Below are 13,125 nucleotides of genomic sequence, written 5' to 3'. Positions count from 1 at the left end.
CTTAAGTCTACATTTGGTCGAGCGGACGCAGACCCAAAAGCTGCATTCCCTCCTGGAGAGTTTTTTTGGCAGCGTGAAATAGCAGCAGGCGCTGGGATTGCTTTTGCCGGCAGTTTTCTTGCTTCACAGGTAATCGTTTTAGGGCCCGACTGGTTGCATTGCTGGGAGTTAAATTAAGAAAAACATTGTCAATAAAATACAACATTAGTGTTTAATATAGTTGTTTAATAGATTTTCTTAAATAATTCAATGTCAAAGAAAATTATAAACATTCGCTAATAATATAAAATTTGAAGTGTTTTCTATATGAATTGTATGCAATTGTCTAACAATCCCGACTGACCCAGACTTAGGAAACGATATTGAAAACGGTGCTTAAAACGGCATTAAACGGACAAATATATATAATATAATTTCATTTAAATCGGCATACTATAAGAATATTAAAAAAATAAATGAAAAAAATGTAACTATTATAATATGTAATTTTTTTAAATTATTTTGAACATAGTCATGGTTAAAATTGCAGAATTACGCTTTTATAAAAACGTCATAGCTTCAATGTTTTTAAACATGTCCGCATGTAAATTAAAATTTAGTTGTTTTAAACAATATTTAAATTTGGCAATAGCTGCAAGGTATATGTACTTCGGCTTGCCGATGTTTGCTTTCTTTCTTGTTCAAACTAAATCAAGAAGTTAATAAAATTGGAAAATTATGTTTATTTTTAAAAACTAGTAATATTTACAAGGCTATTGCGCACTCCATTTTAAGTCAGCTATAAATAAAATCTTGGAATATGAGCCAAACTCAATCGGCAGTTTTGTGGATATTATGAAATAAGCCCTAGTTGTCTTCGTTAGTAGTAATAGGTTGTCGATTGTTTGTTTTGTTTTTTCCAATGTTTCTTAATTATAGCGGGCTGCACAGGGCTATTAAAAAACACTTGCTAACGAAAAAGAGAGAGTTCGACCGCTTACAAGCTAATAGTCAACTTTTTAATAATTTTAGTTGCAATATTTTTAGTTAATTGTGTTCAAGAGAATTTTTCCAGTGATAAGACTGATTTACCTGGGATGTTATTGCGTAAACGGCTAAAACTTTATTTTCATGGAATAGGACAGATTGTGATCAAAAAAAAGTTACACATCTTCTGTTACTGTTCAGGCCGGCCTACTATTCGAAGTCAAAAAGATGTGACCTTTATCTTAAAATATTTTACTTATAAGTTAAATGTTTTAAATTTTTTGATTTTATTAATTTAATTCCATATTTCGTTTAAAATTAAAAAAAAAATAGATTTAGTAATCATAGATGTATAACCACCTCTACGTACGAGTTGCATATGTAAATTAAGCTTTTCTTATTGAGTTAAAGAAAGAAGTGGATGGTCACGACAATAGAAAGTAATAATTTCCTTACTTAAAATAATAAAATAATAATAAAAAAAACACATATATTAAGCACGTGTAAGCTTTATCCCGCCACCTATCTGAAAGGCTTTTACTTACAGAAAACATTTAAGTGATTTTTATACCCTTGCAGAGGATATTATAATTTCAGTCAGAAGTTTGCAACGCAGTGCAGGAGACATCTCCGACCCTATAAAGTATATATACTCTTGATCAGCATTGATCACTGCGTTGCAAACTTCTGACTGAAAATTTTAAGGGTATAAAAATAAATCTTTCCCTAGATTTTATAGTTGAAAGTAACACTAATGTAAAAATATCCATTTTAAACATATTTTTCTTACCACAACCCAAAAAGGTAGTTCACTAGCACACAGGCCTCCAGTTGCTCCTTTGACTGCCAAATGCTTTGATCAAAGCGTGCCAATTCGTAGAGAAGATCCAGGGCATCCGCAGGCTCGTCTGTGAAATGCAGCCAGTTGGGCTTGATGTCATCCAAATGCACTTCTTTAAAGTTATCTAGCAAACTTTTCAGGCGGCAGTGTGTGTACTGAAGCTTGATCCCAGTATCCCCGTTAACTTGCAACGCCTGCTGCCAGCTGAACTCGTGATCTCGTTGCCGACGCTGTTTGAGGACGTTGACTAGGACAGCTGAGACGCCCAGGATGTCACACACATGCTCGTCACTTAGGGATTGATTTTCCCTGGTGGCTAGAATATAATGTTCAGAGTGAGAACGAATAGTTTATATTAGGTATTCGGGACCGACTTGCAGTGAAGTTTCGTTTCTCTCGCATTATATCACGGGCTTCATCCAACACATCCTTTAGAAAAATGGCCTTTCCCTGGCGAGTGCTCATCCCATGAATGCGTCCGAATTTGACATGCTGCAGTTGATCCAGTTTGAGGCGAGACTCCAAAGCGGCCGCTGTTTTAAAGAGGGCATTAAAATGATCCGCCTGGCCATTATCTACCACATAAAGCAAACGGGAGAACTGGTACCTGGAGAGTCTCTCCAGCAGTGCAGCGATATCTCTGGCCAGGTACAAAGTGGAGCCGTCACTCTTGATCACTGGGATGCGTCTACCATCCACCACCACAACCTCACGTCCATCCGGCTCTTGTTGCAGGAGTCCAGCCTCTCGAAGTTTAGCCAGGGCATCCTGTATTTGGTTTTGCGAGTACTGGGATTCCCACTCGTAGCTATCGAAATGGACGCCCAGTCGCTTGTAGACCTTAGACAGATCCTCTATGGTATACTTTCTGTACTGCTGCCATTGTTTGGCCATAGTTTCATCGGTACCCGCCTCCAAGGCGGCGAACAGAGCTCTCGCTTGCTTGGCAATATCCGGACTTTCTTCAGATGCCTTGTTGGCGGCCACATAGGATTCGTACAGCACTTCTATGGGGGATGCCTGCATTTCCTTGTCGCTTACATTCTTCAGTTGAACGCCGAGCGCCAGAAGACCAAATTGCGTGCCCCAATCTCCGAGATAGTTTAAGCGGGTGGTGCGGTAGCCCAAATGCTGGTGGAGATTGGCTAGGACGTTGCCGATGATAGTGGACCGCAAGTGGCCCACGTGGAAGGGTTTGGCTATGTTCGGCGAGCTGTACTCCACCAGTATGTGCTCTGCAGGGGAAGTGGAAGGCTCTGAAGTACGCGGTTTGGATTGAAGGAGCTGCTCCACAAAAACCTGTGGCTGCAGCTGGAACTCGATCTTGGCTGCACTGCGCCCGGCACTGGGCACTATCCGGACTTTCTTAACATATGCTTCATCAAATCTGTGCTCCCTGACTATTTCGAGAAGTTCCTGCTCCTGTTGCGCAACCGCAGATGGGAGAACCCATTCCAAAGTCGGCCGCCGGGCATTCTGGAGCTGCTGTTTCTTGACCGGTACCTCCAGGGCAGGGCACGCTTTCTTAAGCTGCGGCAGCTGTAAAAGAAACTCAGGTGAGTCAGGAAATGCATGGTGCCAGAAAAATAGCGTTACCTGGTCACAAATCGCGCGCCGTATGCGAATCATCTAGTAGAGCCAAAAATATCGATGTAATATTCTTGGTCTTGTAAGAAATCGATATCACAAGGCGAGATTAGGTTCAGCCTATCGCTGCAAGTATCGAAGTTTTTCCAGCTCTGTAATCAAGGAAAACAAACTAATATGTGACCGTCCGTCAAAAGCCGAATAATGCCTCTCGTTGGTGCTTTAGTAAAAATACCAAATCAGTAGAATTATTTTTTAAGTTAGCACTGAACAATACTTTGGGTATCTGAATCTGTAAATTGCTGAAATTCGGTCAGCTGTTCCATACAGATTCAATTGGCGGAAATTTAAGTAGTTTAGCAACCCAAAGGCTGCTGAAAGTTTAGTTGAATTGTCGCTCTGTTCTACTAAAATTAAAAACATGAAAATCACCAAATATATACAAATTAAGAAGTTTAGACGTCCATAGCTTATAAGAAATCCATTCTGCTTTCCCTGTGCATTTTCCTCCAACGCAAGCAAAAGGTGAGACAAACCAATCTAGAGCAATTTAAAAAAGGAGCCGTAACTACTATTTGTTGAAACAGCTTTTTGACAATTTCAGCAGGACAACATTTGCTGAACATTCAGCAGAAAGTGACTCCCATAAGTCTAAATGCCAAATTTAATAGTTTTTAAATAAAATACCGCAAAATACCGATAGTTAACGATATTTCTTTAGTGTTCCTCAGTTTCATCTAGTCAATGTCAACAGGTAAACAATCTCTGTTTACGTTTTGACGAGACACAGGTGTTCAGATCAGCTGAAATCGGAAGGTGAAAACCGAAATTTCACTTATTTTCAAAAATTCCAATGGTTTTCCAGGGATGGACTGCGTGGAAAGAGGGTTGCACCGCAGAAACATCGGCTAACTATCGCATAAATTAGTCCGCCAAAGTCCGTCAAATTTTAACGGCGGACTAACTGGGAAATTTTTTTGAACGGCAAAACCTTATGGACCGTTCCTCCAACGGATGGTGGAAGGTGGATGGATCTCTGTAAAAAAAGGCTATTGGAACTCAATATTAACCGTTAATTCAATATATTTTTTTTAAATCAATAAATAAACTTTATTGTCAAGGTTATTATTGAAGCTATAAGAAATTGCTGGGTGCAACCATATTTTTGTAGAGAATTGATTATTTCTGTTTATTTATTTATTCAAAATTTTTTAATTGGGATTCAATAGCTTCCTATTCATTCATATTATTGAATTGGCATTTCTTCACTAAATTACATTCAAAGGCATTGCCCGCTGGCTTTGCAAAATGCATATCTATCTCCAAAATTTCCTAAAATGGCCAAGTAAAAATCATCTAAATACTTCAAGAATACTGAGTCACAACAGAATTACAGCCGACTACTCGCAACAAGGAGTGGTAGTGCCTTTTCCACTTCTTTTTCCATCACATCTACATCTTTTGAAGGAAAAAGCAGCTATCCAAAAGCTCGCTTTTGCAGAAAATCCCTTGTAAATCCTGTGTAAATAGGCTTTTAAGCTATTATTATACTTAAATTATTGACATCAATTAAAATAACCTTTTTTTTTTTTCAACGCATCCAGAAATATTATTTTTCAAATATTTAAAAATATATTGTAGAAGTAACGGTTGCTCTGTACATCAGCTGTGTAGTCTATTGTGACGTCACAAGTTACCCGTTTGCATTGCGCATGTCAGCGTTGCCAGGTTATTGAAGTCGAAAGCCAACAGAGTTAAATTTGCAATAACTTATAACGGTCTCAACCCAAAGTTCTTTCGTATTTCTTAGCTTTTCCTTTTTTTATTAGTCATGCACTTCCTTGGCCAAATCGACGCTCATGCGAACATATGTTTAGTGAGACTTCCATTTGCGATTTCGTTTCCAAAACACTCTCCCCAAAACTTCCAGGCCCTGCGTCAACTCCAACGCCGACGCTTTGGCTTCGGTCGGTGGATTATTTTCAGAGACCTTTCAGTTCAGGTTCAGTCGTGTTCGTAACGTCGTCGAGTAAAAATCGAAAGGGCTTGATCAGAAAGATATATACATATATGTAGGCAGCAGTGGCAGCGCAGAAAGCAGGAAGAAAATCGGTTTAATCTTAAAGTGTGTTTCCCTGTGCATTTGAAGTTTCTTGGCTATTGCGTATCTTACCAAAGCTTCGCTCCAGTGATCACCACCACAAAAAAAGCGACAGAAAGAAATGAAAAAGTGCAGTTAGCACTACGAGCTAAAAAGTATTGCATACCACAGGGCTGTGATGAAAAATAGATATCGATTTGCCAGGCCATAAAAATAAGAATCAGAACGCGGCTCTCGCACTAGTTTTCATTTGTTATGTCCAACTAAAACCGTTTGCTCGATATAATCGAGATATTATGGGCTCATTAGGCTTACACTCGGGGGTCATAAAAATGTTTGTTGTGTGTATGTGTGCATGAGATCATCACTGTAAGAAGGCGCCTGCTGGTGTGCAATACTTTTTCTCACGCCTCCATTTCTCCCCGCAGCGGAAGCCTAATCTAATTTGGCCTTTAACAATACAAACGCACTTTCTTTTCTACGCATTATAAAGGTGCGTGTGCATAAGGAGAGTGAGATAGAGACAGAAAGAGAGAAAGAGAGCGGTCAAACGAGCGTGCGAGAGGTGAAATATTCAAATTTAAAGGCGAAGCGTGTGTGTTTGACCCATGAAGAGTTAAAAACAGCATCGCGAATTGCAGAAAATCGAGAATAAATAAACCCCTTCGGAAACGTGTTTGATCTGTATTTTTGGCACCTTGGTCTGGCAAACAGCAAAAGCATTTCCCTATGATTGGCTCATTCTGGAATCTGTGCAGAGCGTGCCCATCAATGCCGGTAGACAAGGTGAGTAACACACCTCAACCATCTTTACAACTAAAAAATGAGTATGTTGCAATCTAATAAGCTTCAATATACGTATATATGGACTATTTATACTTAAAGAGTCTTTAAACTATTTGAGTTTAAGGTAGTTATTTAAATCTATTATACAATGATATAGTACTATAGTCTTAATATAAATCTCCAGCAGCTTACTGGCATTTAACAATTACCAATGAGATAATCTTTTACTATTATAAAAGAAAGGATAGGTTTTTGTGGGATTTTATTTAAATTATATTTATTGGTTTTCAAACACACAAAAGATTTAATAACACCAGGTTCAAGACAGTACTACTTTTTGTCGGTGCAGCAGTCCTTAAATTATTTGCAGGCCGTTCTCCGGAGTTTTCGCTCCCTTAGCCTTATAGCCCAGTTTGCAGACAACGAATATTTCGTTTATAGCGTCCAAATCGTTTGATTTATATACGGCAGTTGTGTCTGAACTCGCGTGTGTGTATGAGTGAGTGTGAGTCTTGTGTGTAGGACATATAATAGATTTTTATTGCATACTTGCAGCCGACAAGTGAATGGGGGCTGCAAGAACTCGAAAATGGGGTGATTTTCATGAGTTATGACTCGCTTGGAAAAATTTTGGGATTAGGGTGCATTTTTAATATTAAAATTTGTTCATTCTATATGCGGTACTAAGTTGGGGGTTTTACCATTTTCAAGGAACCATAAAAAAGTATAGCATGGGCGTAAATATTGAGGAACAATTTTTTTTAATATATACTACATTTTTTGCAAAGTTACAGATATTTATCTGTGTCTCGAGTGTTCGAGCAGTTTATTAATTCGCCATTCAGATAAGTCTAATAAAAGTTGTGTCTTAACACATCTTGTTTTTATACTTGTATTATAATTTCAGTCAGAAGCTTGCAACTCAGTGAAAAACACATTCCCGACCCTATAAAGTATATATATTTTTGATCAGCATCAGTAGAAGAGTCGATCTAGCCATGCCTGTCCGTCTGTCCGTCCGTTTCCACGTTATCTATTTTCTTAGTTTTAAAGCTATCTGCATGAAACTGCATGTCTTCCTTTAGCAGGTACTATATAATCCGGAACGAGTCGGATCGGACGACTATATCATATATTCAGAATTCTAATGATAACATTTATGAATACACTTAAAATATTGTTTAAACAAACCACAGATTATTTTACTTGTTTCGAATTCCACTTAAATGATTTCCCTTTGGCCACATTTCCTACCAGCTTTTATAGCGTTGAACAATATCACCTTACAACTGCTATCCTTGAATAGCCGTCACAAATCATTTGTGTAGAGACATGAAATATTTTCTTACTATTAATATATATGGAGGCTCAGAATAAATAAAAGAATTTTGCTGGCAGCGAATAAATTAACTTGCATTACGCTCGACACCAATTCCAATCGCGTCAGCGTAAAGTAAGTAACAGCCGACAAAAAATAAAAAGAAACATGGAACATGGCACCAAGGCAGGAAAAATGGCCAAAAGAGCACAGAAAATCAATAGCATATGGCTTGTGGCTTGTTTGGGCCGACAGCTGTGGCCGGCCGGGGTCCCACATAGCTCCCGGATTCGGATTCGAACTCGGACCCGCTCTCGGCCTGGAACTCGCTCCACAGCCATCTAGCTCCGCCTTCCAGTGACTGTGCAAAACAGCTGATTCATGAACTTGCCTTGGCAATGTGTAATATGTAGATATTAGAAAAAAAAGGAATCTGACATATTTGCAATCCGGCGAGTACAGTAGACGTTTCCAAAAATTATACCCTGTTCCTTTTATAAAAAAAAATTTAATATTAAGAAATAGTTAAATATCTTAGTTTTTGCATTACTTTACATTTAGTTTGTTATCATGCTTTCTAAAAATATCTTCAACAAAACTTACCTTTAAAAATAAACGATAACCTGTATTAACATAGTATAAAATTAGGGTTCCAAATTCTTTAAGCCTTAAACTCAAACCTGCTAGAGGATACCTCTGGTACATTTTTTACAGAGAATAATGTAGCTTAAGTAGAGTCACACATTTCACATTGCGCACAAATTGTTGGGTAAAACCTTCCTTCTTTCCTTCAAGAACCCGCGCATGTGCAGCCGAGAGAGAAATGGAGAGAGTGGGAGAAAGCGAGAGCTGGAGAGAGGGAATGAGTGAGTTAGAGAGAAGAGTAAATAGCGAGCACCTTATAGCCGGCTTTTATTCAGAGTTTTTGTTGTTGTTTCCCACTGCTTGTTCAGCCATATGACGTGCAAGGCAAAATTGTCTTGCGGTATTACATCAGCGCAGGGCAGTCAAACTTTTATGGCGACACCTTCCCCCACCCCACCACCACCTACTCTGCGCCCAGCCAACGAGCCGGCCACCCACCCACCTACCCAGCAGCAACAACAAGTGCCGGCTAAGTGTCGCCAGTCGGACGTCGGTAGCATGCCACACGCTTATCGATTCAGCTCGCATGTGGCTACCGCCATACCTAATTCTTAGTCACTCCCAGGAAATATCCAGTAAGATTTGCCGATTTATTGCACTCAGTTGGGTGTCGCCTCATTCTTTAATATTAAAAGATACATTCTACAAACAATGAGTAACTTTTTTGAAACTATGAAGGACTAACACCAAAGGGTTAAACAGATTTTGAAAAATGTAATTTCCAAGAATTTACAACAAAATATTTGTAATTTACAAGAAAGGAAGCAAATTAAGCAAGCCGACGTTTATATACCCTTGCAGCTATTGCAAGAATTAAATATTCTTTAAAACATCTTATTTCCGATATATTTGCGTATTTGTTTAAAATCATTGAAACAGAAAATTTTCAGCTTAAATATTCGATTGTTCCTAAAGCAGCTCTAAGACAAAGTTTTCCGATTTGAAAATTATTCTGAATTATTAAATCTTAATCGATCGTTCCGATAGTAGCTTTATGATGTCGTTTTCCGGTTTGAATTAAATTAAAAGCTCAATTCTGAATTAATACACCATTACTATATCCAAAAGATATAAAAAAAAAAGTTGAAAAAAAGAGAAGCTAAAATTTGTTTCATTAATTTTTTTTATATTCCAATTGTTCCCATGGGAGCTATATGATATAGTCGTCCGATTTTAATAAAACTAAAACAATAATTTTGAAATAATAAATTTTTAAACGGATTGTCGGACGGTCAGACGGACATGGCTAGATTTTTTACGGTTTGGGTTAAGTACTGATTTTAGATTTATATTTATAACAAAAAACTTTGGGAATAAAAATATAAGTCTAAAAAATAATCTTTTAAAATTGTAAGCACATTGTCCAGACTAAAACAGTAAAAGTATATAAAAATCCAATTAAAGTTCATTACTAAATAGATCTTTATAACTTCGCCGCCTTAACCCGAAAAACCATGCAAATTGTAAAAAAAAAATTATAAGGAATGTTTAAGGTAAAACTAACATTGATATCAAGTATGTTGGTTCTTATATCTTTTATAGAAAATATATATGTTGTGCTCTCAGAGAGTGAGAATAATTTAAGCCAACTCCTTCTCATCTCCGGAAACTTCGTCCTATAGCATCTAACGAGGGAATTTACACTTTTCTCCAACTGTCTTCCAACCACATTCTCCTCAATTGCGAGAACCGAAAATAAAGGGAAACCAAATGCAAACTCAAACCACTAGGGGCAAGAAGCCCAGAGAATATAAAGGTTTATTTTTGCGATTGTTGAAAACCAATGAGCAATCTCCATGGGTTAAGTCTAAGAGTAAAAAGTTTTTTAATTACTTGAGGTCAACTGTTTTGAGGCGGTTCGTGTGAAATCATATATGTTTAACACTTTTCTGTGATATACATTCCTTGCACCTATCATAAAATTGTAGTATAATAGCCTAACGATATCGGAATAGACGCAATGAAGCAGAATAGGCTGTTAAACATGACAGACGTGCACCATTGCGTGTGAACAGCTGTTCTTTGTATTGATTTGTCAAGGAAAATCCTCCCGCCTTTTTTACCGGCTATTTTTTTGTTGTTTTCGACCGATAGCGGTGTTAGTTCCCCCGATAGTATATCGATGCCAAACATCGAGTAAATATCTAGTAAACTAGTAAAATCAAACTTTTGTAGACTAATGCACTTATTCCCCATTTCTATCTGCCTATACAAAACCTATGTAAAAACAAGAAAGGAAGCAAACTTAGGCAAGCCGAAGTTTATATACCCTTGCAGCTATTTCAAAAATTAAATATTCTTGAAAAAATTAAAATTATGATTTACTTGCGTGTATGATTGAAAGCATTGAAGCTATGATGAATTGCAGCTCAATTCGATAGTTCCTATGACAGATATACGATATCGTTTTCCGATTTTAATAGCATTAAAAGCGTAATTCTGAACTGTCAACTTATTAACAAGTCAAAAAGACAAAAAAGACTGATATAGTCGTCCGATCCGGCTCGTTCCGACTTATGTTCTACCTGCAACAGAAAGACAACTTTTGGGAAAGTTTTATCCAGATAGGTTTAAAACTGAGAGTTTCCGAAGAAACGGACGGACAGACGGACATGGCTAGATCGACTCTCCTAGTGATGCTGATCAAGAATATATATACTTAATAGGGTCGGAAACGTCTCCTTCACTGCGTTGCAAACTTTTGACTGAAATTATAATACCCTCTGCAAGGGTATAAAAACTTCGTCTAGCCAGTGGCTATAAGCTTCAGACGCAATGATGCAGTGAAACAACCCAAGTGTAACTAGGCCCTAAAGCAGTTCTAAATCGTCTTCACTTAAAACAACCTGACGAATAAATGTGTAGAAGGAGGTGCACATGTCGCACGAGAGAGTTTAACCTTTACTGATTTTCTGGATTTCTGTTAGTTTTACAATTGCATTTTCTGGCAGTCAGTCGCTTTTATATTAGCATTTCTTCAACACAATTCAGTGAATCGAATGCGGAGTGCACATAAATATTTTCGGAGAAGTTTTTACTTTGCTCGTCGATTTCTGTTGTTTACTTTATTTTGGGAAAACATTTTTATGAGTCTTTAATATTTGCATTCGGCTTTTAGTTTTTATTGCTAATTGTATTTTTATACCCTTGCAGAGGGTATTATAATTTCAGTCAGAAGTTTGCAACGCAGTGAAGGAGACGTTTCCGACCCTATAAAGTATATATATTCTTGATCAGCATCACTAGGAGAGTCGATCTAGCCATGTCCGTCTGTCCGTCTGTCCGTCTGTCCGTCTGTCCGTCTGTCCGTCTGTCCGTCCGTTTATATGCAAACTAGTCTCTCAGTTTTAAAGCTATCTGCATGAAACTTTCCCAAAAGTTGTCTTTCTATTGCAGGTAGTATATAAGTCGGAACGAGCCGGATCGGACGACTATAGCATATAGCTCCCATAGGAACAATCGGAAAAATAAATGAAAAAAAATTATAACTTTGCTGTTTTTTAATTTTTTGTTTAGTTCTTCGACATATAGTAATGGTAAAATATTTCCGATTTACGGTTTAAATTTCATCAAAATCGGACGACTATAGCATATAGCTCCCATAGGAACAATCGGAAAAATAAATGAAAAAAAATTATAACTTTGCTGTTTTTTAATTTTTTGTTTAGTTCTTCGAGATATAGTAATGGTTTAATATTTCAGAATTACGGTTTCAATTTCATCAAAATCGGACGACTATAGCATATAGCTCCCATAGGAACAATCGGAAAAATAAATGAAAAAAATTATAACTTTTCTGTTTTTTAATTTTTTGTTTAGTTCTTCGACATATAGCAATGTTTAATTATTTCAGAATTATGGTATAAATTTTATCAAAATCGGACGTCTATAGCATATAGCTCCCATAGAAATAATAAAAATATATAAAATAACTATCTAATAATTGAGCTGCAAATAATCATAGTTTCAATGTTTTTTTTTAGCACATACTCAAGTAAATCATAATTTAAATGTTTTCAAAAGTATTTAATTAATGCAATAGCTGCAAGGGTATATGAACTTCGGCTTGCCGAAGTTTGCTTTCCTTCTTGTTATCGATCAAATTATGACATGGATAAGTCCGGCGGGTTTGACAGTTGGGTGTCGCCTCATTCTTTAATATTAAAAGATAATATTTTAAAGCTATCTGCATGAAACTTTCCCAAAAGTTGTCTTTCTATTGCAGGTAGTATATAAGTCGGAACGAGCCGGATCGGACGACTATAGCATATAGCTCCCATAGGAACAATCGGAAAAATAAATGAAAAAAAATTATAACTTTGCTGTTTTTTAATTTTTTGTTTAGTTCTTCGACATATAGTAATGGTAAAATATTTCCGATTTACGGTTTAAATTTCATCAAAATCGGACGACTATAGCATATAGCTCCCATAGGAACAATCGGAAAAATAAATGAAAAAAAATTATAACTTTGCTGTTTTTTAATTTTTTGTTTAGTTCTTCGAGATATAGTAATGGTTTAATATTTCAGAATTACGGTTTCAATTTCATCAAAATCGGACGACTATAGCATATAGCTCCCATAGGAACAATCGGAAAAATAAATGAAAAAAATTATAACTTTTCTGTTTTTTAATTTTTTGTTTAGTTCTTCGACATATAGCAATGTTTAATTATTTCAGAATTATGGTATAAATTTTATCAAAATCGGACGTCTATAGCATATAGCTCCCATAGAAATAATAAAAATATATAAAATAACTATCTAATAATTGAGCTGCAAATAATCATAGTTTCAATGTTTTTTTTTAGCACATACTCAAGTAAATCATAATTTAAATGTTTTCAAAAGTATTTAATTAATGCAATAGCTGCAAGGGT

The 13,125-nt window shown here is 36.7% G+C and overlaps 2 protein-coding genes across 3 annotated transcripts in view; one reads left to right on the top strand and one right to left on the bottom strand.

Moving 5' to 3' along the window:
• Nucleotides 1-7: 7 nt before the first annotated feature.
• LOC128252923 (probable arginine--tRNA ligase, mitochondrial) lies at nucleotides 8-3,561 on the bottom strand. 2 transcript variants are annotated; one of them, XM_052981144.1, is made up of 4 exons: nucleotides 3,404-3,561; nucleotides 2,182-3,346; nucleotides 1,757-2,123; nucleotides 8-161 (listed from the first exon to the last, which is right to left on the bottom strand). In XM_052981144.1, the coding sequence occupies exons 1-4, from the start codon at nucleotides 3,434-3,436 to the stop codon at nucleotides 8-10; spliced, it is 1,719 nt and encodes a 572-aa protein (XP_052837104.1). In that variant the 5' UTR covers nucleotides 3,437-3,561. The 2 variants fall into 2 exon arrangements, with proteins under 2 accessions (XP_052837104.1, XP_052837105.1); XM_052981145.1 differs by lacking the exon at nucleotides 8-161 and having other exon boundaries at nucleotides 1,985-2,123; nucleotides 2,182-2,340; nucleotides 2,415-3,346.
• A 1,760-nt stretch (nucleotides 3,562-5,321) lies between these two features.
• The window catches only part of LOC128252919 (serine/arginine repetitive matrix protein 1), a 45,680-nt gene continuing 37,876 nt past the window's right edge, over nucleotides 5,322-13,125 (top strand). Inside the window, 2 exon segments of the mRNA XM_052981141.1 lie at nucleotides 5,322-5,466; nucleotides 5,924-6,281. Coding sequence (XP_052837101.1) covers nucleotides 6,225-6,281 — 57 coding nt within the window. The 5' untranslated portion in view covers nucleotides 5,322-5,466; nucleotides 5,924-6,224.

The sequence above is a fragment of the Drosophila gunungcola genome, chromosome 3R, assembly GCF_025200985.1.
Source record: "Drosophila gunungcola strain Sukarami chromosome 3R, Dgunungcola_SK_2, whole genome shotgun sequence".
Lineage (NCBI taxonomy): Eukaryota > Metazoa > Arthropoda > Insecta > Diptera > Drosophilidae > Drosophila > Drosophila gunungcola.
This window is presented reverse-complemented; position numbering and strand designations above follow the sequence as displayed.